General features: G+C 41.6%; 1 protein-coding gene across 1 annotated transcript; it reads right to left on the minus strand.

Moving 5' to 3' along the window:
• Positions 1-2,269: 2,269 nt before the first annotated feature.
• On the minus strand, positions 2,270-25,980 carry ATF6B (activating transcription factor 6 beta). The gene is made up of 16 exons (XM_070737689.1): positions 25,811-25,980; positions 24,613-24,716; positions 23,609-23,690; positions 21,425-21,540; positions 21,169-21,298; positions 18,883-19,059; positions 18,507-18,694; positions 16,957-17,142; positions 15,050-15,141; positions 12,500-12,670; positions 10,521-10,628; positions 10,067-10,157; positions 9,827-9,897; positions 7,487-7,598; positions 4,662-4,746; positions 2,270-3,207 (listed from the first exon to the last, which is right to left on the minus strand). Exons 1-16 carry the CDS (start codon positions 25,893-25,895, stop codon positions 2,909-2,911), a joined length of 2,097 nt encoding a protein of 698 aa, XP_070593790.1. The 5' UTR covers positions 25,896-25,980; the 3' UTR covers positions 2,270-2,908.
• Between the last annotated feature and the right edge of the window lie 45 nt (positions 25,981-26,025).

The raw sequence follows: 26,025 nt of genomic DNA on the forward strand, positions 1-26,025 counted from the left end.
GTAGTCATCTCACCCACCCCCCATTTTACGCACGGGCGAGAATATTTTCTCTGGTAGCCTGGAGTTAAGCCTCAAGCAAATGACAATCGCTTTGTTAACCCTGCGACGATCTGGAACTGAGCGTTGATTTTTATTTTATTGTATTATATTGTGTTGTATTTATATTATTATTGTAAATCCGCCCTGAGACCTTTGGATTGGGCGACACAGAAGTCGAAAGAAAGAAAGAAAGAAAGAAAGAAAGAAAGAAGAGAAGAAAGAAAGAAAGAACAGAAAGAAAGAAAGAAAGAATTTTATTATTTTTTTAATATATTTTTTAATTTTGGTCAAGCACATATAAGATTAGAATAGAATAGAATAGAATTTTATTGGCCAAGTGTGATTGGACACACAAGGAATTTGTCTTGGTGCATATGCTCTCAGTGTACCTAGAAGAAAAAGATACATTTGTCAAGAATCATGTGGTGCAACAACACTTAATGATTGTCATGGGGGTCAAACAAGCAATGAAGAAACCATCAATATTAATAAAAATATATTGCTCAAAAGAAGAAAGGGAACCCTCAAATAACACATCCTAGATCTGAATGAATGAAATAGTCTCATCGAATACTTTGTTCTGTACAAAAGTCTACGGAGAGGGGTGTCATACAAATCTAATTAATAACAACAACAACAACAACAATAATAATAATAATAATTTGAATGTGCACAACAGCATGTGAAATTGTCAATCAGTGTTGCTTCCTAAGTGGACAGTTTGGTTTCACAAAAGTTTGATTTACTTGGAGTTATATTGTGTTGTTTAAGTATTTCCTTTAATTTTTTTTTTAGCAGTGTACATTAGCTTTACATTTTGGTCCCGTCAAGGATATGATTGCATGATGGTAGTTAGAATGAATGTGAATTCCTGGGGGGGGGTTTATATATACTTTTTGGAGTTTTAACTTTAGTTTTATGTTTGGGTTTCTCTTGCTATATTTTGTATTGTATTTTATTCTCATTTTTGTAAGCCACCCTGTGTCTGCGGAGAAGGGTGGCATAGAAATCCAAATAAATAAATAGAAATCCAAACAAATAAAAGTATAAACATGTATGCACAAGATGGTTATGAGTACACGGGAACATTAGGACAGGGATGGTAGCAATAGCAATAGCATTTAGACTTATATATCACTGCATAGTGCTTTTACAGCCTTCTCTAAGCGGTTTACAGAGTCAGCATATTGCCCCCATCAATCATTTTACCCACTTCGGAAGAATGGAAGGCTGAGTCAACCTGTAGGCACCCTGGTGCGCTTAAAGACCTCTTAGGAATGGGGTGAGGTCAACAGAACAGTAGCTTAAAGATTTGGGGAAGAAACCCCAGTCAGGTAGTGTATTCCAGGTATTGATCACTCTGTTACCAAAATTTGAGACATCTCCCCCGGGCCTATACAATTTATGTATGGTATGTTTGTGTGTATGTTTGCTTTTAATAATGGGGTTTTTAGTGTATTTTTAAAATTATTAGATTTGTTATACATTGTTTTATTGTTGCTGCGAGACGCCCCGAGTCTACGGAGAGGAGGGACATACAAATCTAATAAATAAATAAATATTTTTTGGAGTATAAGATGCACTCCCCCCCCCAAAAAAAAGAGGTGGAAAATTTGGGTGTGTCTTATACTCTGAATGTAGCTTTTACTTGCCATAGGTTTTCTAACACTGTCTTAATCCATTTCCATTTCATTGCTCTTGACAAAGAAGTTTGTCTAAAACCTGTCAAACATCCATCAATCATTTTAGACAGTTTGTCCCACTTTTCCTTCTACCACTGACTATATTGTGTTTTACCAGCAAAATCCCAAAACCTGCTTTATAACTTTACAATGGGGGGGGGGGGGGGGGGGGATCAATGCAGCTACATATTCTCAGTGACAGGCAGAGTTAAGACAGCCTTGTGATTTTGACCAGAAAAATGCTTTCTGAATATTTAAGATTTGAATTGTGTTTAAAGTACCCAAGTCGGGCTGATATAAAAAGATGTAAGTTTTCCCAGGAAGAATTTTGAAATTGGAGCTCAGTCTTAACCCATAATCATTTATTGGCTGTTCCAACAAACATTTATTGTAGGTGTAATGTTGCAGGGATGATTCATAGCAAAAAAAAACAGCTCACCCACAAACCCACCAAATGCAGCACTTTGCTTTTTTTGGTTTGTGTCATTTTGCTATTGGGTTATTCCGCTTTGACATTAGAACAGAAAAATGAAGAGTTAACTATGAAGTTTGTTTGTAGCTATTCTTTATTTTTATTTTAAAAAAACACAATTAGGAAAAATACAAACACACACACAAAAAAAGAAAAAAGACCCAGGACAGCAGGCCTAAGTGCCACCAGAGCAATTTTGAAGAGGACAGCATACACACTTCAACACACACTCAAACGACTCTCACACTCTCACCTTTCAGTCTCTCCCTCTTTTGGGGGAAAGAGAACATTCATCCTTCTTTACACTCTCGCACTTCCCAGCTCGCAGACAGTAGTTGTGGACGGCTTCTCGTGTCCGTCATCCCTTATTTCACCCAGCACTATCTCGGCCTCTTCTCCCCTCCCACCCTAAGGAGATGAGCCAGAGGTTTCTTTGGGGCAACGCTCGGGCCCGGGCCTCTGCAGCAGCAGCTCAGCACCCCACCCCTCCTTGCGGGAGAAAACTCCATGAAGCCTTCTTGGAAGCAGCAGTTGGGCGTGGATCAAGGAACTTCGTAAGAAAAAGGCTTGAGGGGGTGGGGGAGAGTAAAGGCCCCCGGATCTGCCCAACCAGCGTACGGTATACCCATCCGTCTTTCGAGCAGGGGTGGCCCCGAGGACCCCAGGGGGAGAGACATCCAAGCCCCTAGTTGGAAGAATGTCACTTCCAGGAAAGTCACTTCCTTTTCCTGTTTCCTGCTAGCCCCCTCCGTGTTCCCCAAAGTAGAGGGTGCGGTGGGAATGCCGCCGGGCCGGGGGCAGAGTGGAGCGGTGAGACCGCAATGTCGTGCGGGGGTTTTTGCCGGAAAAGGTAGCCGGGGACGGCTGGGTACGGTTGTCGGATGGGGTGGTCCCTTGGCGTCTCAGGAAAGGGGGGCACCGTGGAGCTCTTGATGTGGATGACACGGGTGTCCATCACCTCGCAGTCGACCTGCATCATGACTTCATAGCCCAGGGAGGAGCCGTAGAGGCTCTCTAGAGAAAAGAAGAGAGGACTATTTTTATTAGGTGTTGTTAATAAGATGTATAAAAAAAGAAGTCCAGTATCTGATTTTCCACATCTTGACAGCAGCAATGGAAAAGTGAAAAAATACCAAAAGAGGGGATGTTAATTTAAAAAGTTATGAATTGTGCAGAGATGGACATGTTGTCAAGGAAACTAGAAGGGAAAGAATATTTAGATTATTATAAGATATGGCAGAATTTTTATAATTAGTTAAAAGAGAGAAAGGATAAAGGAAAGGAAATTATACAGAAAGATAGCCTATGAGCAGGGGTGGGCAGCAGGCAGGACAGGGTGGAATGCAGTTCCACTGGTGGAAATGAAGCTGCATGCTCAGCTCCAGCTGACCAGCGGCAGTCACTTCCGGGATTACAGGTCTCAGCTGGGCTCTCCTTTTTCCCCTTGCTGCTGTATCTGCATCTGCATTCCACAATTTTTTCCTCTTTCCTCCTTCCTGGCCTTGGACGAGCTTCCCTCTCTCCTGCCCGGCTCCCCTCCAGTCTCACACGGCCATCTCCCAAGGCCAGGAAGGAGGAAAGAGGAAAAAAGCAAGGAGTGCGCAGCAGCAGCAGCAGCAGCAGCAGCAGGGGGGAAAAAGGGGAGCTGAGCCGAGCCGAGCCGTGCCAAAGCGGTCTAGGCCGTGGGTTTTTTTCCCCCTTGGGAAGCCCTCACTCTGCCTGCAGCTGAGATGAAAAGGCATCGTGCGGCAATAATAACCTTGTAACTCTCCCTCGGCTTTCCGATATTTTTAAATCCCCCCTCCCATCCTCCTCCTCGGAAAGCGGCAGGGAGACCAGCACCGGCAGGAGTTGCAGGGGGCCCTTTTCCTCCTCCCTCTTTTCTCAACAGCTGATCGGCACCCATTCGCCTAGCTACCCAGCCTGAGATGGGGCAACCCAGGAAGGAGAACACAGGAAACGCAAAGCAAATTATCACCCCAGCAAGCAACACTAGTGAAGTTGTAAGTCGAGGACGTAACAGTTCACTTGAACAATGATGATCGTTCAAGCCACTCCCACCTGGTCACATGGCCGGCAAGCCACTCCTACCCAGTTACATGGCCATCAAACTACACCACAAAATGAGCCACACCTACAATGTGGCAGTAAAAATTTTGGCTGCTCATGAGACTAATATAGATTTTTTTAAACCCCAATTCTATTACAAATTCAAAGAAAAGTGTGCAAGCAAAACATTAACAAAAACAAGGCAAAAATGTATGTATATCTCCAGTCGAAATTCTGATAGAAACGGGGATGCAAATATCCCAATTGTATGTTTCTATGTTTGTTTCTTTTATTTTGTTTGTGTATGTTTAAACTAAAAATAATTTAAAAGGAAAAGAAGAGATGCTGAAATACAGCCGCCTTTTGGAAGGAGGGCGGACCACAGCCCAGCCTCTCCCGAGAGGTTCGGTTTCTTTTACCGTTCAGAGCCATGGCCGGCATCACCAGGGACATTTTGGGGCGAGAGGTCTTGTTGTGGCTGATGGCAGGCAGCAGCAGGTGGTCCTAAGAGAAAAGGAGAACAGCGTCAGGTAAGACAGTGGCCCCCAACTTTTTGAAAACCAGGGACAGGTTCCATGGAGAGAGGTTTTCCCGCTGCCTGTATCCCACGGATGGGGCTTTGCTTGTTTGCGTGGACCAGCTTCTGGCACGCCAAGGACTGGGGGTTGGCGACTCCTGAGGTAAGGATCCAGAATACTGATAATTGATCAGGGCAGTATGTTTATTGCTATTGGCCTGTTCACAGGAATTGCACCAGATGAACTGCCCTCTCTCATAGAACTAGATAAGCCCTCCAGGATTTATTTATTTATTTATTGGATTTGTATGCCGCCCCTCTCCGGAGACTCGGAGCGGCTAACAGCAACAATAAAACAGTGTGCAATAGTAATCTAATATTAAAAACGATTAAAAACCCATTAAAATAAAACCCAGACATACATACATACATACCATGCATAGAATTGTAAAGGCCTAGGGGGAAAGAGGATCTCAATTCCCCCATGCCTGACGGAAGAGGTGGGTTTTAAGTAGCTTACGAAAGGCAAGGAGGGTGGGGGCAATTCTAATCTCTGGGGGGAGTTGGTTCCAGAGGGCCGGGACCGCCACAGAGAAGGCTCTTCCCCTGGGTCCTGCCAAGCGACATTGTTTAGTTGATGGGACCCGGAGAAGATCCACTCTGTGGGACCTAACTGGTTTCTAATTTACTAATTTACCGGATTCTCTGTCATTTCCTCCCCTTCAGGATTCCAGTCTAGCCAATCTCTTCACTCATCCCTCTCCCCACTTCAGCCCCATTATGAGAGGTTTATCACTGACTCAGCACCATTGGTCTCTTTGCACCAGAGCATAAGGAGACAATTGTTGTGCTTCCCAGAAACTGGAACAGCAACTTCCGCCATTTCCAGCAAGAAGGGGAGAGAAGGACCTAAATCACATGCTGTAAAACCCAGATCGTTCACCGTTAAACATGCTTAGAATTTCTTAAAAGGGATCATCACTTCTCACTAGAGACTTCAAATTTACCAACAGGCTTACCTCACTTTCCTTCATTTAAGTTATTGACATTATAAAGGACTTATACGTAATTTTTTACCTAGAGACAGGGACATTTGCATATCCTCACACTTCAAAAGGAATTCCCTATTGGCTTCTCCCCCTCTGCATGCTTTCTATTATCTGTTTTTCAGCACAAGAGTTCTGACCTACCTCTTCATACGTAAAGGTTTTCTAACTTAATTTTCCCTTTCAAGGGTTTTAGCAAAAGTTGGGCCTCCACACAGATTTGAACACACTGGCTTGGTCTTCATAAAATCAACCCCTAGACCTAATCTTGGCTGTTCTTTAGAAGGCCAGACCCTGAAGGTGAAACTCATGAGTCACAACCTGTCTATGCAGTTGTTAAACAAATCGCTGCAGTTAATTGAATCACACAATCATTAACAAGTCCAACTTCCCCCATTGACTATGCTTATTAGAAGCAAATTAGTTGTAATGTGTGGCTGCGAAAGTTGGACCCTAAGAAAGGCTGAGCACCAAAGAATGGAGGCCTTTGAACTATGGTGCTGGAGAAGACTCCTGCAAGTCCCTTGGACTGAGGAGGTCAAACTAGTCAGTCCTAAAGGCGATCAACCCTAACTACTCTTTAGAATGCCAGATCCTGAAGATGAAACTCATGGCCACCTACTGAGAAGGAAGAACTCACTGGAGAAGAGCCTAATGCTGGGAAAGATTGAGGCATAAAGAAGAATGGGATGGCAGAGAATGAGGTGGTTGGATGGAGTCACTGAAGCAGTCAGCAGGAGCTTAAATAAACTCCAGTCCAGAAGATGGTAGAGGACAGGGATGCCTGGAGGAACATTGTCCATGTGGTGGGTCAGACACAACTTTGCAACTAACAATCCCAGCGACCAGTTAGGTCCCACAGAGTTGGCCTTCTCTGGGTCCTGTCGACTAAACAATGTCGTCTGGCGGGACCCAGGGGAAGAGCCTTCTCTGTGGCGGCCCCGACCCTCTGGGGCCAACTCCCCCTGGATATCAGAGTTGTCCCCACCCTCCTTGCCTTTCGTAAGCTCCTCAAAACCCACCTCTGTCGTCAGGCATAGGGGAATTGAAATTTTCCCTCCCCCCTAGGCTTATAGAATTTATACATGGTATGTTTGTATGTATGATTGGTTCTTTAAATTGGGGTTTTTAAGATTATTTTTAATATTAGATTTGTTTACATTGTCTTTTTATTGTTGTTAGCTGCCCCGAGTCTGTGGAGAGGGGCAGCATACAAATCTGATTAATAAAATAAATAAATAATAAATAAAATAAAACAAACCTTTATTTGTGATCCAACAGCACTGCTGTAATGGAATGTGGGAATAAACTTGAGAAATGAAGGGAAGAGGTGCTGCCTAGAAGCAGGGGTATCCAACTTTAAGACTTGTGGACTTCAACTCCCAGAATTCCCATGCTGGCTGGGGAACTGAAGTCCATAACTCTTAAAGTTTGTCAAGCTAGGAGACCTCTGGCCTAGAGAACGATCAGATAAAAGTGGAGGGAGCTCACAACTGAATAAGGGGCAAAGCTTTGACAGGAACCCGATCAAGCGGTGAAAAAAAGACAGTGGGAGATTTGTAATTTCACGCTTGCAAGGTTCGGTTTCTGTAGCTGTAACATTAAGTAGAATTAGCTCATCCTGGGTTCCTCGGTCTGGTTCACTTGGGAGGCTGAAAGAATGAGGACGCTCTTCACTCACCCTGCGGAAAGACACAACGTAAAAGGTATCCTCTCGGCGGTCGATGGCATCCATGAAGTCGTGCTCTGTATGGTCGGGATGCTGATACACCTGTAACTGTCTCAGAGAATCCCTAAGAGGGGGAGGGGGGGGACAAGATACAACACATTTTTTCCCAATCCTGACACAAGCACTTCACAAAGCCATAGGATACTGCATAAGAGTCTGAAATGGGGAATGGAGAGGGAAAAAGGGGCTCAACAATATACAACTTAAGAGAAGAGAGCAACTGGCAATTATTGTAGAAGACAATCAGGTTAAACCTGAGAGAGGGGCCAAGTGCATCATCAGCCTTGAGTCCCTTCACGCCTGCAAGAGATCTAAATTCAGCCCACTTTGAATTCTCTTTTATCTACTGACTGTTATTAGTTCAGATTCTTTTTTTATTGCAAGTTTTTCTCTCTCCAGTTTCCATATACAGTATTCATCTGTGCATATACCTTAAAACATATCAAAAACATACATAATTCTACATTTTAATCCTATGTATTATGAATCAACATCCTATTTTTGCACCTATTTTATGCTGCTATTTATCAGTCTGTTTTTCTCATTTGTTTACACTCACCTCCCTCTTATCTCCACCTCTTCCTTCTACCTTTCTCCTCTCCCCCTTCCTACTTCCCTCCACTTCCTCTCTTCTTCCTTCCCTTCCTCTTACTCCCTCTTAACGTTTTCCTGGGTGGTGTTAATCATAATCCATCTTATATTTAACAGACTGACAACCCGCTCTGAGTCTATGGAGAGGGGCCGCATACAAATCTAATAAATAATAATAATAATAATAATATTCCCTCTTTTAAATATCGATGCCCCTTCTAAGCTCATTTTTTAAATATCATATCTATACATAAAGCTCTTTCTTCTAGGTATATACTGTTAATCTAATGCTGCCCCCTCAAAATCTAATTTTGTCACCTGGGTCTACCACCATTTATTCCCCTTTTTCTTCAGTAGTTCAGATTCTTGAAGGGAGCTAAACCTTGTAATAAACCAGTATGTTCATTTGAACTGCCGGAATTTCCTGATTTTCTGCACTTGGCAACTCAGTGATCCCTTGACTTTCGCGGGGGATACGTTCCAAGACCACCCGCGAAAGTCAAATTTCCGCAAAGTAGAGACACTCCCTTCCTTCCTTCCTTCTTCCCCCTCCTCCTCCATTCCTGGTTTTACTTACCCCCAGAACCCGTAGGGGCAATAGGGCGGCAAGCTGGGGCCTTTGCTGCGCTCGCTGCTGGTGCTCAGGGTCAGGGCAGAGGTAGGAGAAACTCAAGGCAAGAGGGATCCAGGTCAGGACTCGAAGTCGGGATTCCAGGCTGTTCAGCTGGGAGGTCGGACGCTACCACTAAGGGAGATGGCTTAGGTGGGCGGGGGGAAGAGGCGGCGGCGGGCAGCAGTAAGGCTCGGCTTCAAGTGGAGTGTACCAACGCTCCGAGAATTAAAGGGGAGGGATCAGGAGGCTGGGGCGGAAGTGGAGGTTTTATTTAAAGAAGCAGTATGGCTGGGGTGGGGAGAGTTAAAACGCACAGGACTGTCCATCGGGCGGCCGCGGGAAAACCTGTGGTGTTCAAAAAAACTGCCAAGTAATTTTTAAATTAATATTTCTTGAAAACCTGTGGTATAGACTTCCGCGAAAGTCGGACCCGCGAAAGTCAAGGGACCACTGTACTTCATCCTTCATACAGAGCTGCAGTGGCACAGTGGTTAGAATGCAGTGCTACTGCCAGCTGGCTGAAGTTCGGCACTTCAAATCTCAGCAGGCTCAAGGTTCACTCAGCCTTCCAACCTTATGGGGTTGGTAAAACTGAGGACCTAGATTGTTGGGGGCAATATGCTGACTTTACAAACCGCGTAGAGAGGGCTGTAAAGCACTGCGAAGAAGTATGTACGTTTAAGTGCTATTGCTATCCTGCAGGTGTCCCAGGAAATGTTCAGGCGGCCACTGGTGCCATAATCAAACTAAGCAAGAAACATAGAAGACTAACGGCAGAAAAAGACCTCATGATCCATCTAGTCTGCCCTTATACTACCTTATACTACCACAATTATTCCCTCCTTGAAATAACTGGAAAAGAGGAGATAGGACCTCTCACACTATGGATCACTGCAATAATTTGAAACAAGCAACTCTGATACTACCATGAGCAAACTTTACCAGTTTCAACTTAAAACAAGAGGAAAGCCCACAAGTGGTTGGGAAACAGTAGAAAACCCCCCACAATCTCTTCCTGCCAGGATGAAGCCGCCAGACAAAACCCTCAAGAGAGAAGGAAAAGAAAATCTGCCACAAGAGCAACTTACCCCTGGGGATATTTGGGCGGGGTGGCTGGAACGTAGTGGGAAGGGCTTGGAGGCTTCTTTTGCGGCTTCTCCTGAAATCCCAAGGACACGGGATGTAGGTAAGGATGGGAGAGATGCTTAGGAGAGTCACACGGATTTCTTCCATTCCTTTTTTCCCCCCCTTATCCACAAGCTACTGGATACTGGTCTTGCTCAGTGCCTATTTTCCTTCCCCTCTTCAAGACGTTGTCATGTCCCTACCTGTCTTCCCTGAGCTGCTTTGCGAGTTTGTAAGGGTTTCCTCCGGTTGATTTGGTGTCGTCGGACCCAGCCGGTGAGCTCATCTGCCAATCTAGAGGTGGGAGAGGAAGGGAGGGAGGATTATCTTAGCGATCTGCAAGCCTCTAAAACCAGTGTTTCTCAGCCCTGGCAATGGGAAGATGTGTGGATTTCAAACTCCTAGAATACCCCCAGCCAGAGATGCTTCCTGGGGAATTTTGGGAGTTGAAATCCGCCCGTCTTCAAGATGCCAAGATGGTTTTCCCGAAAATAAGACCCTGTCTTATGTTTATTTGAACCCTGAAATAAGCGCTTGGCCTTATTGCTATGCACTCAGAAGCCTGATTGGGCTTATTATCAGGGCTTGTCTTATTTGGGGGGGGGAAAGAGGGTAATAGCCAAGGAGTATCGATGACTTCCTCTCCAGAGGACCTACCGGAGCGATTCAGTGCGATTGAATTGGCGGCAATCTGAAGCAAGGAACAGTTCATCCAGGTCCCTCAACATGAGGTCCTTCATCTCTGAGAAGGGAGCTGACAAGTTCCTGTGCATGGGAGAGGGGGGAAAAATTACAGACAGTCCTTGATTTACAACAGTTCATTTAATGACCGTTCAAAATGACTACGGCACTGAAAAAAGAAGTGGCTTACAACCATTTTTCACAGTGGCAACCTTTGCAGCATCCCTATGATCAGGTGATCAAAATCCAGATGCTTAGCGATTGGTTATTGTGTGTCCCAAGATCACGTGACCATTTTTTGACAAGCCAAGTCAATTGGGGAAGCCCAATTCGCTTAAACAGCAGAGGTTTTTAATTTATCAACTGCAGTGATTCACTTAACAACCGTGGCAGGGAAGGTTGTAAAACGGGGTTTGTATTACTGTTGTGAGCCGCCCCGAGTCTTTGGAGAAGGGCGGCATACAAATCTAATAAATAATAATAATAATAATAATAATAATAATAATAATAATAATAATAAATAATAAGATGCCCTGAAGAAATGTCTCAATTAACTACAAAAACATTGGGCTCCATTGCGGTCATTAAGTTGAACAGCTAATGCTGGATAGAAAGAAACCCACATCCCTCATTTACAAACAAGAACCACTAGCCGCAGAGAAATTACCGCATCAGTATCACAATATGCCCTTGGAGCATTCTGTCCTACCTATTCTTTAAGTCACCGTTTTAAAAAATAATAAAAACAAATGCACCACAGCCAGCCCTTCAAGATAGTCCAGACAAGCACCACCAATTGTTCAGTCTTAACACTACCTTTATTGTAAGGTTACAAGAACTGAATCTTATTGACCTGAATCTTTCCCCTCTCTTATTTTTATCTTCCTCAAAATTGGAGAGAGTCATTTCTGATGCTTTCTCCATCCTCCTTCCCACATAAAAGTTTTCCCTTGTCCAGTTGTGTCTGACTCTAGGGGACTTTGCTCATCTCAGTTTCTTAGCAAAGGGAGTCAGCATTGTCTGCACACACTTCCATGGTCTACTCTATACTAAACCAAGGCGAACAAAATGCTGTTACCCTTCCCACCAAGTGGTACCTGTTTATCTACTCGCATTTTCGATCTGTTAGATGGGCAGAAGTTGGAGGAAGTAACATCCCATCATACGGCACTCAGATCTCAAACCCAGGCTGTTAGCTTTCCAGCTGACAAGCTGTTAAGATATTCATGAACTGGGAGAGCCATGATAACAAAGTCAGCCAATGAATAGGCATAGCAGCTAAGTCAGCCAATGGGAGCTAAACACATCTGAGTCTGTGCAGAGAATCAAAATTGAAGCTAGAAGGCTGGGCGTAGCTCAGACGACTCTATACCCTCTGCATTTCTCTGAACTCTGAAACGGCTTATATTTTGCTTGCAATTGCTACTATGTTGAAGAAGAACTCTACTCGCGGTAATGTAAATAAATAAATATACAGTATTACTATGTTTATAAAGAAGTTCATGAATCCAGATGAATCAGTTATCTGTGTGTGCTTCTGAATTTTATTTTTATGCAACAAACTCTGATACAAGCTCAGCATCTTTAACCACTGAGCCACTTTCCTTCCTGCGTATCATTACAATTACTTAGAGGATCCTTCACGTGGTTGAGCAGGAAGATACTGCAGCTTAAAAAAAAACCACCACCAGGATCATTCTAGCAACAATGGTACTCTAAATCAGTGTGCTGGCTGGGGAATTCTGGGTGTTGAAGTCCAAATATCTTCAAGTTGCCAAGGTTGGGAAACACTGCTCTAAATCAACGTTTCTCAACCTCAGCAACTTTGAGATGGTTAGACTTCAACTCCCAGAATTCTTTAAAGTTGCTGAAGTTCAGAAACAACGTAGTGAAATTGCAGCCAGCTGCTTCTCTTGGCACATTATTTCATTTTACATTTTCTGCATCCAAATTACCGGAATTGGGCCTTGCCTGGCCTTGCCAGGGTCTCCTCTTGCGGTTCCTCCTGCTCCTCTTCTGGCATTTCAAGAGCTTCTTGTGTAATGCTTAGAAGATGCCTCTGGCCTGGGCCAGCGTCCGGTTCCTGCTTGGGCTGAGATACATCTTCAACTTTGTGCTCGGTGATACTGGAGAGATTTTAAAAAAAATGGAATCAGCTCTCAGCTCCTTCAAACATAATTATTTCCACCCTACATGGCCTAGTGAACTGCCTCCAAACTATCGTCCTTTTGCAAAAAAAAAAAATCAAGTTCCATGTCCCCATAACCCCCAAAGAATGGGCTGGAGTAGTAAAGTAGTTCCATGTCCCCATAACCCCCAAAGAATGGGCTGGAGTAGTAAAGTAGTTCCATGTCCCCATAACCCCCAAAGAATGGGCTGGAGTAGTAAAGTAGGTAGCCCCTATTTTTCCTGAATCTGTCCCAACAGTGGGGACAAGATCATGTGAAAAAGACACATATTTGTCCAGGATTCTCATAGCTATCAAGAAAGAGGATGCACAGGAGAAAAAAATTGCCTATAGGTTGCAGCAGGGATATGCAAGGCTTACAGAGGACAAAGCAAATGCCTATAAAGCCACAAATAAAAGTGAGAAAATTATGTACCACTTTAAACGCTTGTCTTTTGTGGACAAGAGTCCATTTACCAGAACGTAAAGTGAGCAGGGGGAAAAAGCCAGAGAGGGACAATGAATTATTAACAATAGCTAAGCTATATATTTTTTAAAATGCAGACTTTAAATCTATAACAGTGCTTTTTAATCCTGACAACTTTTAAGATGGGTGGATATCAACCCCCAGAGTTCCCTAAACAAGCATGCTGACTCGGAAATTCTGGAAATGGAAGCCTGCACATCTTAGTTACCAAGTTTGAAATACACTGGGTTTAGATACTTCAAAGTAATTCAAAACAGGATTCTCTAATATATTAAGAGAAAAACATATTTTTTTAAAAAAATTAAGCAGCCTTTAACTTAGAAAATGAACAAAAATCCCAAAGCGAACATCTTTTAACAAATCAGTCAGCGATATATTGTTAGGCTACAGGAGATGAGCAGGGAGGGTTAAATTTGTTATAATCTCAGAGTCCTTATGTTCCCACAAGAAACCAAAGTCCAGCTCCCATGAATGCCGCTGATGCTTTTGTAAGCACCATTAGTTTTGTAAGCACCATTAGTCAATCAGATTCTTGTATATACTGTAGGTAACATAGTTCCCTCTAAGCTGAGCAGTGAGCAATCGCTCACTTAAAAATCATCATCAACTCAGAGTTTTCCAAACCTGCCCAGAAGCCGAGAGGGAAATTATATTATTATTTCTGGGCCGCCCAGTCCCGAAGGGACTGCCGCTCAGACACTATACTTTTCCGCCCACCCCAAAAAAAAATTAGAGGAAACACTGGTAGGTAACATGATATAAACTGGATTCTACTTCTATTTCTGGTTTTCTGCACCTGACATGAATCTGATCTACTAACAGTCAAGCTGAATTGGCGCCAAATAAGGGTTAATGGAATTCATTCTCTTGTGGGAATGTTAGGACTCTAAACTTTAACTCCCCCCTTACATGTACTTGCTCATCTCCTATATACAGTAGCTCTATAGACGTAGTAATAGTAATAGTAGTAGTAGTAGTAGTAGTAGTAATAATAATAATAATAATAATAATAATAATAATAATAATAATAATAATAATAATACAGAATTGGAAGGGACCTTGGAGGTCTTCCAACCCCCTGCTTAGGCAGGAAACCCTACACTACTTCAGACAGATGGTTATCCAACATCTACTTAAAAGTTTCTAGTGTTCGGGCATGAACACAATAGACAGACAACATTGCTTATTTGGCCCCTATGACAATCATTAAGTGTTGTACCTTCTTAAAACTTTTTAAAACCCACCTCTGCTGTCAGGCATGGGGGAACTGAGACATCTCCCCTTGCCTATGCAGTTTTATGTATCGTATGCTTGTGTGTATGTTTTTTATATAATGGGTTTTTAGGTTTTTTAATGTAAAATTGCTATTTTAGACTTAATATTAGATTTGTTATTACATATTGTTTTATCTCTGTTGTGAGCTGCCCCGAGTCTGCGGAGAGGGGCGGCATACAAATCTAATAAATAATAATAATAATAATAATAATAATAATAATTAAGTGTTGTACCACATGATTCTTGACAAATGTATCTTTTTCTTTTATGTACGCTGAGAGCATATGCACCAAGACAAATTCCTTGTGTGTCCAATCACTTGGTTAATAAAATTCTATTCTATTCTATTCATTTTTTTCAGAAACTTCACACAAAAAGAAAATCTTCAGAGCCATTTTACTGAATAAATACTAACATGTCTGAGGGACCACTGTCTAGGCACATCTACAACAGATGAAGCAGAACTGCCCCAGCAATTCAACAACGTCAAAGGGCTTCCAGATGGAGAATGATAGGCGAAACAATCTCATAACCCAAGCTGAGAATGAAACCCCCCAAAGCACCAGGAAGTCTCACCTGACAGGCCCAAAATTGAAGGCTATGAAGAGCAGAACAACCATGACACAGATCACTTTTCGGTTCCCGGAGCCAAACTTCAGGTCGCTGTTCTATATGGGAAGAGAGGGGAGTCATCAGGCATCATGGCAGACCACATACAAAATTTACAGCTCCTTCTAGTGGAGTGGTCTGATTGAATGTTCTGGCTTTTCCCCAACTCCTGGCTGAAATGCTGAACTAGAGCAGCTAATTGCTAAGTTGTGCTGACTGATTGCTAATTGCTGACTGATATTGTACCATCGAGTCTACGGAGAGGGGCGGTATACAAATCCAATAAATTATTATTATTATTATTATAAGTTGATATTGGCTTTTAATGGCCACATGGATAGATTTTCTCCAGGACAATCTGTCCCCAATCTCCTTTTTTCAGGTCTTCCAATAGTGCACCTAAATTATCCTGTTAACAGCCATCAGAACTGGAGAAATGAAACCTGCCAGAACAAAAGGGTCATACCAGCATTCACAATAGGACCCTAAAGGTCTCCAAAAATACAGAAAATATTTCAAAACATGGAGGCACCAGTACCTGGCATTTCAGCTTACTAGGAACTGGCCAGCTCAATAGTAAAAGAATATTACACTATATCCTATATCAGTAGAGAGAAAAATGAGGAATGATGTGACTGGGCTCATATATGATATTGAATACGATTAATGTGGTTAATTTTGTAAATGGTATTATATTCAAGAAGTCAAAAATACAGGTAATCCTCAATTTTCGGCCAGTTGCCTAGGGATTTGTTGAAGTTTACAATGGACTGCAAAAATATATATTTATGAGCCAGGTTCAAAGTTCTGACAGCTGAGCCCTATTCCCCCCCTTAGTCACCTGATCACATATTGGACACTCAGCAACTAGCCTATATTATGGCCATTTGCAGTGCCTCATGATGACATAACTACAATTTATCTCATAAACAATCCCCCCCCCCCAAAAAAAAATCCATTGCAGACAATAGGTTCACTTGATAACACTGTGATAAATGACTGCAGATTCGCTTAACAATCACAACCCAAAAATGTTATAAACTTGGGTCAGACCTATGATGACCTGTTTAACAACCAGCATAAATTACAATTGTAATTCTGGGCTCACTTATGACCGGGGTCCCCAACTCACAGGCTGTGGTTCAGAACTGGGCTGCACAAGTGATGGGTAACTGGGGGTGCAGTTCTACTTATGCGAGTGGCAGGTACAAATGGAGCTGAGCATGTTCATGTGCGCACCTGCCACTCACACAGAATTATTCCTTCACATTTCTTTCCAGCTGGAAAGAATGTGGCCCGCCGACTTAGGGTCATATCTTGATCGACCTGTAAGGAAAGCTCCCTAGCTCAGGAGAAAATGAAAGGTAGAGAACAAATCAAAATGGATTGCCCCAGAGATATTTATTTATTTATTTGATTTTTTAATGCCGCCCTTCTCCTTAGAATCGGGGCAGCTTACAACATGTTAGCAATTGCGCTTTTTAAAAACAGAGCCAGCATATTACCTCCACAATCCAGGTCCTCATTTTACCCACTTCGTAAGGATGGAAGGCTGAGTCAACCTTGAGCCAGTGATAAGATTTGAACCGCTGCAGATCTAGCAGTCAGCTTTAGTGGCCTGCAGTACTGCACTCTACCCACTGCACCATCTCGGCTCATACAATTCAATTCAATTTGGCTTGATATATGGCTAGATAGCTAATACTCTGCACAGTCGTGTTTCAACTGTAAGCAAACAAAGCAATCTTCTATTGCATACCCCATTTGAAAATTGAAAAGTTCTCAGCTACCATCCCCATGATATGGGGGCTCATCATGACAAGGTGCTTTTTGTAAGAAAGCCACAAGTCTCCTTCCAGGTGGAAGGGGCTCACCTCATCCAGGACACCATCTAGCCGCCGGCGGAGGATAGCATTCTCCCGCCGTAGTCGCTCATTTTCTGCAAGGGCCTCTCGCAGCCGGGATTCCAATCCTTGGAGGTATTCCTTCTTTTTTCGGCGGGACTGACAAGCCGATTCACGGTTTTTTATCATACGCTGCTGCCTTTTCAGGACCTTGATCTTGAACAAATCAGTAAGGACAATAATATTCATATGCATAGTATAAAAGAAAGGAGGACACATTTTCTTTTCTGTGGTAGATTTCTGAAATTCAGTTCTTCTATATTTTGCATCAAAGGTAAGTCACACAGAGCTCTTTGCATCCTCCAGAATTTCTGCTGACTTTAGTTCAATATTCTGATTTGTTCACCAAGTAAAACTTATCTGGTTTATCTTATTTTCTCTTCTGCCACAACGATTAGCAAGAGTTATGTATGTACCATAAATTTGCAAACTGTTGCTATTGTATTTATCTCTCCTTTGGGAGATTGTTAAAATATAGGAACTTAACAGAACAGTGTGGCTGTAAATTTGCCCATGTGGAATCCTGAGTGCTTGACGAGCTTGTTTTTTAAAAAAAAAATATTATTATTATTATTATTATTATTATTATTATTATTATTATTATTATTAAGATTTGTATGCCTCCCCTCTCCGCAGACTCGGGGCGGCTGTTTGCAGACATTTCAGTACCTGACTAGGTAACATCATCAGCATTAATGAGTGTAGGGTTTACTTTCTGTTTGTTTTTTCTGCAAAAAACCCCAATTGCTACCAACCTGCCTTCCATTGAGGACCTGTATACTGCTATCACATCCTGGACACAAACTGCTACAATTCCTACCCTCAAAACGATGCTATAGAGCACTACACACCAGAACAAGAAGACACAAGGACATTTTTTTCCCTGAACACCATCACCCTGCTAAACAAATAATTCCCTGAACACTATCAAGCTATTTACTAAGTGTGCACTATTAATCTTCTCATTGTTCCCATCATCAATCTAGTCCCACAAATGACTGTATGACTATAACTTTGTTGCTTGTATCCTTACAATTTATATTGACTGGTTCCTAGTATGATTTGATTGCTTATTTGTACCCAGACTATCATTAAGTGTTATACCTTATGATTCTTGTCAAACTTTTCTTTTATGTACACTGAGAACATATGCACAAAATCCCTTGTGTGTCCAATCACACTTGGCCAATAAAATTCTATTCTATTCTGTTCCGTTCCGTTCCAAGTAGAAAACAATATTCTAATCGGGATAGGAGTAACATAATGGGGCAACAACACCACATCTCCACCAACATTCACAGGGCAAGACAATGCTTATAAATAGACAACAAAATTCACTGCCTTCTAACACTAATGATGTTACCTAACGTCTGGAAGCAAACAAACCAAGCTTGTAAAGCACCAAGAATTCTCACATTTCATCACTGGGCTACAGAGATTCTCTTCTATTGGGAAACTGCACAGGATTTGATGTCATTGAAGAGGAAAACACTGTGGAACTAAAGACTTTTCAAACTTACATCAATCTCTTGATTGCAGGGTCCTATCTGTGCTGGTGCAGGGATGATTGTCTTAGCTTCTGGCTTGGGGACTGAGGGGGAAGGTTTAGGCGAGAGAACTTCCTTCACTGGAGACTGAACCTTGATCAAACCAGACACTGGGAGATGCAGCAGCTCAGACTGGGCAATCACAACACTCTGTGCTGGAACTGAAGCAAAAATTAAAAAATAAAAATCTTCACATACACCATAACCTTCATATAAGAAAACAAAAGTCCTTCCCTCAGAATGTCCTATCCCGCTCCCCCAAAACGAAGAAGCCTATACAGCTAATCACACATTCAACCACTGGAAACTGCTCCATTCATGTTCAAAAATGAAGTCCTCGTCAGTTTACCTGAGATTCCAGGGTTGACGGTCTGTGATTGGGTTACAGGTACTGGCTGCAACAAGATGGTCTTATTGGAAGAGGAAGCTGGCTGTCCTGAGACCGTGGTCACCACAACAGGCTTTGGTTGAATGGGGGGGTTCCGACTAAGGATGCTCTCTGTTTTATTGGGAGCTGCTGGTTTCCCTAAAAGAGAATTGAAGTGTCGAAACAACCTATAAGAATCTATTACAAAAAGATAATGACAAAATTGAACGGGTCCTAAGACGGGCTACAAGAATGGTGGAAGGTCTTAAGCATAAAACGTATCAGGACAGACTTAATGAACTCAATCTGTATAGTCTGGAGGAGAGAAGGAAAAGGGGGGACATGATCGAAACATTTAAATATGTTAAAGGGTTAAATAAGGTCCAGGAGGGAAGTGTTTTTAATAGGAAAGTGAACACAAGAACAAGGGGACACAATCTGAAGTTAGTTGGGGGAAAGATCAAAAGCAACATGAGAAAATATTATTTTACTGAAAGAGTAGTAGATCCTTGGAACAAACTTCCAGGAGACGTGGTAGATAAATCCACAGTAACTGAATTTAAACATGCCTGGTATAAACATATATCCATCCTAAGATAATATACAGAAAATAGTATAAGGGCAGACTAGCTGGACCATGAGGTCTTTTTCTGCCGTCAGACTTCTATGCTTCTATGTTTCTATTACAGTCTCACTCAATTAATTGTACTGATGAAGCCACCTTGAGTTGGGGGGAAGACTCGGCTATTATCGTCTTGAAGGAGGTAAAAAAAACACAGAACAGGAAATAAATGAGAGGTTACACATTTATCGCTCCCTTTCTTCAATGAGTTCGGTTCTGACACTTATTATGCCTGTATTATTTATCTACTTCAAATGAGACCATTTGATAGCTTTCCTTTTAGCTAAAAAAACATGAAGGAAACGGATGCACAAACTTATAAAAGATACATTAAAAAGGAAACAAAACATATAAAATATGTACGGACAGACATATATGATGTTTATCCAATATATTATCAGAAGTACTTAACACAGTAAGTAAAAAAAGATCACCAAACCATATTCTTCATTGAAAATTAGATTTTTGCTAACAAATCATGAATACTCACCAACATTCTAACTAGCATGGGTGAGGCGCCAACTATTAGGATTTAAATTACAAAAGTTGATGTGCAAAATACGAAATGTTGGCTTGGCTCAGAAAACTAAATACGAGGCCAAGAACAACACAGAAAATCTGGAAAATCTGCAGGGGACGTCAAGGCTCACCTTGTAAAGTAAGAACGAACAGAATGTGTTTCTTTCTATTTAAAGAAAATACATTAACATTTGTGATTGTGTGTATGCCACTTCCTTTCCAAAAATAATTTAACAAAAGCTTTGGAAGGGGGGATATAGTGTTCTAATATTTGAGGGGCTGCCACAGAGGGGCTCAAGCTATTTTCCAAGGCACCTGAAGGCCAGACAAGGAAAAATAAGGATAATAATAGAAATAAGGATACTTTTTCTGACTGAGAGAGCAATCGACCAATGGAACAGAAGTTGCCTTTGGAAGTTGTGGGAGCTTCATCACTGGAAGCTTTCAAGAAAAGATTGCTTGGGCTGGGGATTGGACTAGATGACCTACAAAGTTCCTTTCAAATCTGTTAATCTATAAATCTCTGTAAAAAAAATTTGAACTCAATTTTTGGAATAATATGGAAAGGATTTTCCCTTGACATTTTCTTGGACATTTTTTCCAATTTTTTTTCCTGATGAGCTCTACAGATCTGAAATATTTTCTGGCCATCTCTTTTGTTCACACAAAATCAATTAACCGAACTCTTTCTAACTGTTACGAATGGATGCCAGGGACATGGGCAATTCACATACTAATGGATGGAGCTCACACAGAGTGTCCATTGAGAGAAACACCGTCTCCTCAAAGGCCTCATCCCCACTCAGAAAGGAAAGCTAGAGAGAAGAGGAGAATAAATAAATCTGGACAGAACCTGCTGAGAGGCAAAAAGAAAATGTCATATTGCCACTAATGGACGGGTTAGTTCATTAGATTTAATTTACCTTCCAATACATTCACCCACCCATCTCCCGATATTCAGGAAGACTGGTTTTTTTTTAATGCGCAGGACACTCCAACATCAGAATTTGTATCCTCTTCATTGGTTATGAGCATCAATGCAAGCTTTGATGTCTATCTATTGTTGCTAAATTCAGTGCAGAAGCAAGAAATAAATACTGGCTGCTACACGATTCTCCCCAACGTACCTGTCTCAGAAGCTGGGACCACATTGATGTGCACCGTTCCAAAGGGAGGTAAAAGGACATCTCCAAACATGCACGGAGGGGTTGGAGGATGCTCCGTCTTCACTCCAATCGCATCCAGTGGTCCAGCGATCTGAAAGGAAATCAGAGTGTCTCAACACGACAGCCCCAATTATGGTCATGCATTGAGAACTACCGTTACGTCTATTACCATCCAGGCACTGGGGTTGTCTACAAAGAGGCCTCTCAGAAGACCTACCTGCTCTGAGAGTTCGGCAGAAGAGGAGCCTGCCGCAGAAGAATCGGAGGAGGTCCCAGATGAATCGGAGCAATGAGATGAGGCAGGGGAGACCGGCTCAGACTTTACTTGCAACTCTGGAAAAAATAGATGAGAATGATTTGAGACATTTTCAACACCAGGCTGCTGATCCAAGATAAAAAGAAATCGATGGTTAAGTACTCCAACTTTGCCTCTCACACCCATTGTCATGGAAGGGAATGGGAAAGTATAGAATAGAATAGAATAGAATAGGAATTGAATAGAATAGGAACAGGAATAGAATAGAATAGAAAATGAATAGAAAAAGAATAGAATAGGAAATATAGAAAAATATAGAAATAGAGAAACAGAGAAATAATAGAGAAATAGAAGAAGAAATATAGAATTCTGTATTGGCCAAATGTGATTGGACACAGCAGGAATTTGTCTCCACTGCATAAACTCTCAGTGTACATACAAGCAATGTGATAAATCATGATCACAGCCATCATAAAAATACATTCCTCATAAAGCATAAGTTTCAACACTTAGGAATAGTCACAGGATACCAAATAATCAACATAAATCATACTAGGATACTAAATAAAACAATATCAATTGTAAGATACAAGCCTGTCTTCCCCAGCTGCAATTTTTACAGTCTACAACCTAAGTGCTGAATCCTCTAATCCGATTCAGCTTCAACTGCCAAGCTACCAATTCCCTCCCACTCGCCCAGCAGAAACAGCAGATTTCTCATTCATGTCACTTGAAAGGATCTATAACTCTCTGAATGCATGGTGGGGCAGCTATACTTTCTGCTTATATCATCTAAAGGAGAAGTAAAACTCTACATCAGCAAACCCACATAGGAGAAACTTCCTGCTTCCTGGAATTGAAGAGTTATTGGGTTCAAAAAACTGCCTTCTCCTCAATGCCGGGGCCATTTCCTTATCATTCTCAATGAATGATAAAAGAATCTGATTATCCATAGATTCATGTTTCTTCTGCCTTGATTCAAAAAGCACAGTATGGAAGAAACCAACACGGAACCTTGGGTTCAGAAATTAACCACTAATACTACAGCTACATGCTGCTACCTACCACAAGTACTGTTTTCAATAAAAGTTGGCCAACTAATCCTCTCCCAGAACAGTTCCTATCACTCCTAAATATGATTTTATATGATGATAGCTATGTCACTTGAAGAACTGATAGGAATATGTCTCTGTAGATTTGCACTAATAATTAAATTTGGATAGGTACAGAATTCTTATTACAAGGAAAGTGACTTGCAGTTCACGGAGTTTTAACTGGTTCTGCAGCACATCTACTTTTTAAGCAATATATCGCAGCCAAGATAATATCCAGACAACAGGGTAAACTTTCAGCCTCAATCAAAAAGGAAGTCAGAAATGGGGAGATAGGGAAAGGACAGGAAAGAGGAAAAAGCAAGCAAGTGAATATCTTATCTTCTCTGCCTTCAAAAAAGAATTTAAATTGTCAGTTAGAAAAACTTGCTCCAGTTTTTTTCATGCAGGACAGACACAAACTTCACTCATTAAAGTTACTGCACAAAACTGCTCTCAAATTTCTGCATAGCCCAAAGCAATTCTAGGAAACAGAAATAAAAGCTACTTGCTGGATCAGATCAAAGGCTCATGTAGACAAAGATCAGTTAGGTGCTTCGGGGAAGGTAGCAGGCCAAACACAGAATTCATTTTTCTCCCACTCAATTTTTTTTTACTACTAAATATAGATACCTTGTCCATCACTGTCTACTCCTGCTGTCAATAACTAACCAAAGACTTCCCAAAGGTATATTCTTTTAACAGGAGGTACTAGAGAAAAAATCTAGGATTTCTAACATGCAAAATACTTGTCTCTGATCCTGTTTGCCAAATAGCAGTGAGTAGGCAGGTTATACATACATTTGTACTAAGCTGAGATTGCAGGATAACCTAACCTAAATCTCTTCTTTATGAATATCATCTGCCTATCATTTCCAGAGTGATATCATCTTAATTTTTTTTGCAGAAAACACAATCTTCTGACAGCTTAAAAACCAATGGCCTTATAAAAATGTTTCTGAATCACAGGCCACTCAATCAGATCCATCACGGTCTCCTCAGTTCTACAACAAGTTCTTGATAACCTGCCACCTCACATCATAAAAATACTCACCTGGGAATAGGGATTCTTGCAAAGGATCCCAAGGTGGGTCTGGAGGCATAGTTTCCATGTCCATATCAAACCCATCACCGAACTGCTTGTACAGAAAGGAAGATACAGGAAATAAAGCTTTTCATCTATGGGAAGCAATAAGTCTAATTCTTTCTATGTAAGAAACAGAGTGTGATAGCGGTGAGTGGATGTGTAACTGAGGAGGTATCCAGGTAGTCCTCAACTTACAACAGTTCATTAAATGACTGTTGAAAGTTACAGCATCACTGGAAAAAGTAAGTTATGACTAGTTTTCAAGCTTACGACCACTGCAGTATCTCCATGGTCACATAATCAAAATTCAGACAGTTGGCAACTGACTCAGCTTGCAGTGTCTCGGGATCATGTGATCACTTTTGCCGCCTTCTGACAAGCAAAGTCAATGGGACAACCAGGTTCATTTAAGAACCGTGTTACTAACTCAACAACTTCGGAGTCTTCGGAGAGGGGCGGCATACAAGTCCAACTAATAAATAAATAATAAATAAATAAACTGCAATGATTCACTTAACAATTGCAGCAAGGTTGTAAAATGGTGCAAAATTCACTTAATAAATGTCTCCCTTAGCAACATAAATTTTAGGCTCAACTGTAGTTTGGAGTTCCAGTTCAATAAAGCTCTCAGGGCTAGAGATAACATTCTTGGAAATGCAAATCCCAAACTGTACATCTGGAATGCCAGCCATTATATAATTACCACCACACTTCTGCCAAACCCCTGGCAGGGATTTTAACTGACATATTTTAATGTGTAAGGCACATTAGAAGAAACAACAAAAAAGCCAAAGTGTCAGGGATAGGAGTGATCAAGATGCTAAAGGCTATCTAATTCAATTTTTTATAAAGTTATAGAGAAGGGAAGAGAAAGAAAGACTTCATATTGTTGAGAAGTGTGTCCTGCCACTGAGGCATATTGGAAAGCATATATATATATATTTTCTAAAAGCAAAGGTTTTTCTTCTCACCGCAGAACAGGTACCATTACTGTCCATAATGCTGTGTTCAAGACAAGGGAAAAGTTCAGCTGCCACATCTCCATCATTATCCAAGCAGCTGTAAAGACCTGCATCTGGAGGGAGCAGCAAATGCAATTGGATGAGGACTTAGTTAATTCAACCATGGATTATCTCTAAGAATATGATGTTCATCCATTGTGTTCAAAGAGGACCTTGATATCTAACGAGTTGTGGGCTGTACATGTGTCCACAGGTGGCTGGTGAGGCCTATACAGGCACGAAATGTTCTGCCACATGTTGGGCAGGCATGTGTGGGCACCATTGATTATAGTTATTATTAGAGATAACAATATTATTATTATTATTATTATTATCATCTCTAATAATAACAATAATAATCAAATAACATCTGCTTAACCCAGGTCCTTGGGAAGGACTCAATAGTGGATAAAAATATCAAATTCAGTCTAAATATCTAACCACTAACAGTTATACATATTACACACTTACAGGCTTCCTCCAACTTTTATTTCCTGGTACTTAGTTAAGATGCCACCCAAACCAGAACAAAACTGGAAATACCACTTAAGTAAGCCAGTTACAAAGAACCATTTGTTGCCCCATAAAATAATCATGCCATATAAAACTTGCATTTGCCAGGTTAATAATACCTTACGTCAGGTGAATCTCTTACTTAATTTGCAGTGCATAAAGTTTTCCCTATCGTTTAATTAACTGTGTATCACAAGACATGCAAAAAGACCGCCCCCTCCTTCTTCCATATCAGATCTCTTCGGTTTTGATAACCCTAAGCTGGTATTTTTTTAAAAAAAAAAACCCCAAACCCCAACAGCTATACTGCAACACCTGAACGCCCATCGAAAAGCCTTCCTGATAAACTATTAATTCCTTATGCTATAACCTTGAATGACCAAGATCGTTATATCGTTCTGTCTGTCAGACTCCAATTCAGAGCCCGACAGACAAAAATGCAACAGGTGAAGTTTCTCATTGGCGGAAAGTTGTATATTCCCTTGCACACCGGCCTGATATCACCTGTTAAAAAGCCATAAGAGTTTGCAACAAAGTGTTCTTATGTATTAGCGGAACCCTCTGCAATCCCCAGCATTGCAACCAGTGCATAATCTAGGCCTATAGGCCCTGCCGTCTCCTTCGGCCCATTACTGTCCCCCCTTCTTCCATTCACCCCAATCCTCGCTGCTTAGCAGGTTGTCTGCTCGGAAGCGGCTTGAATCGCTCAAAAGCAGCAACTCCGAAGCCAACGCCGCCATCTTCCTTCCGCCTTTCCTATATTACTACTACCACAGCACCGACTTCCACCCCGTCGATTATTGCCATAGCAACACCGCGCGACCCAATGGGATCCCGCTTCATCCCTCCTCTGTCCAACCAGAAGAGAGA

Source organism: Erythrolamprus reginae, chromosome 2 (assembly GCF_031021105.1).
Source record: "Erythrolamprus reginae isolate rEryReg1 chromosome 2, rEryReg1.hap1, whole genome shotgun sequence".
Classification (NCBI taxonomy): Eukaryota; Metazoa; Chordata; class Lepidosauria; order Squamata; family Dipsadidae; genus Erythrolamprus; species Erythrolamprus reginae.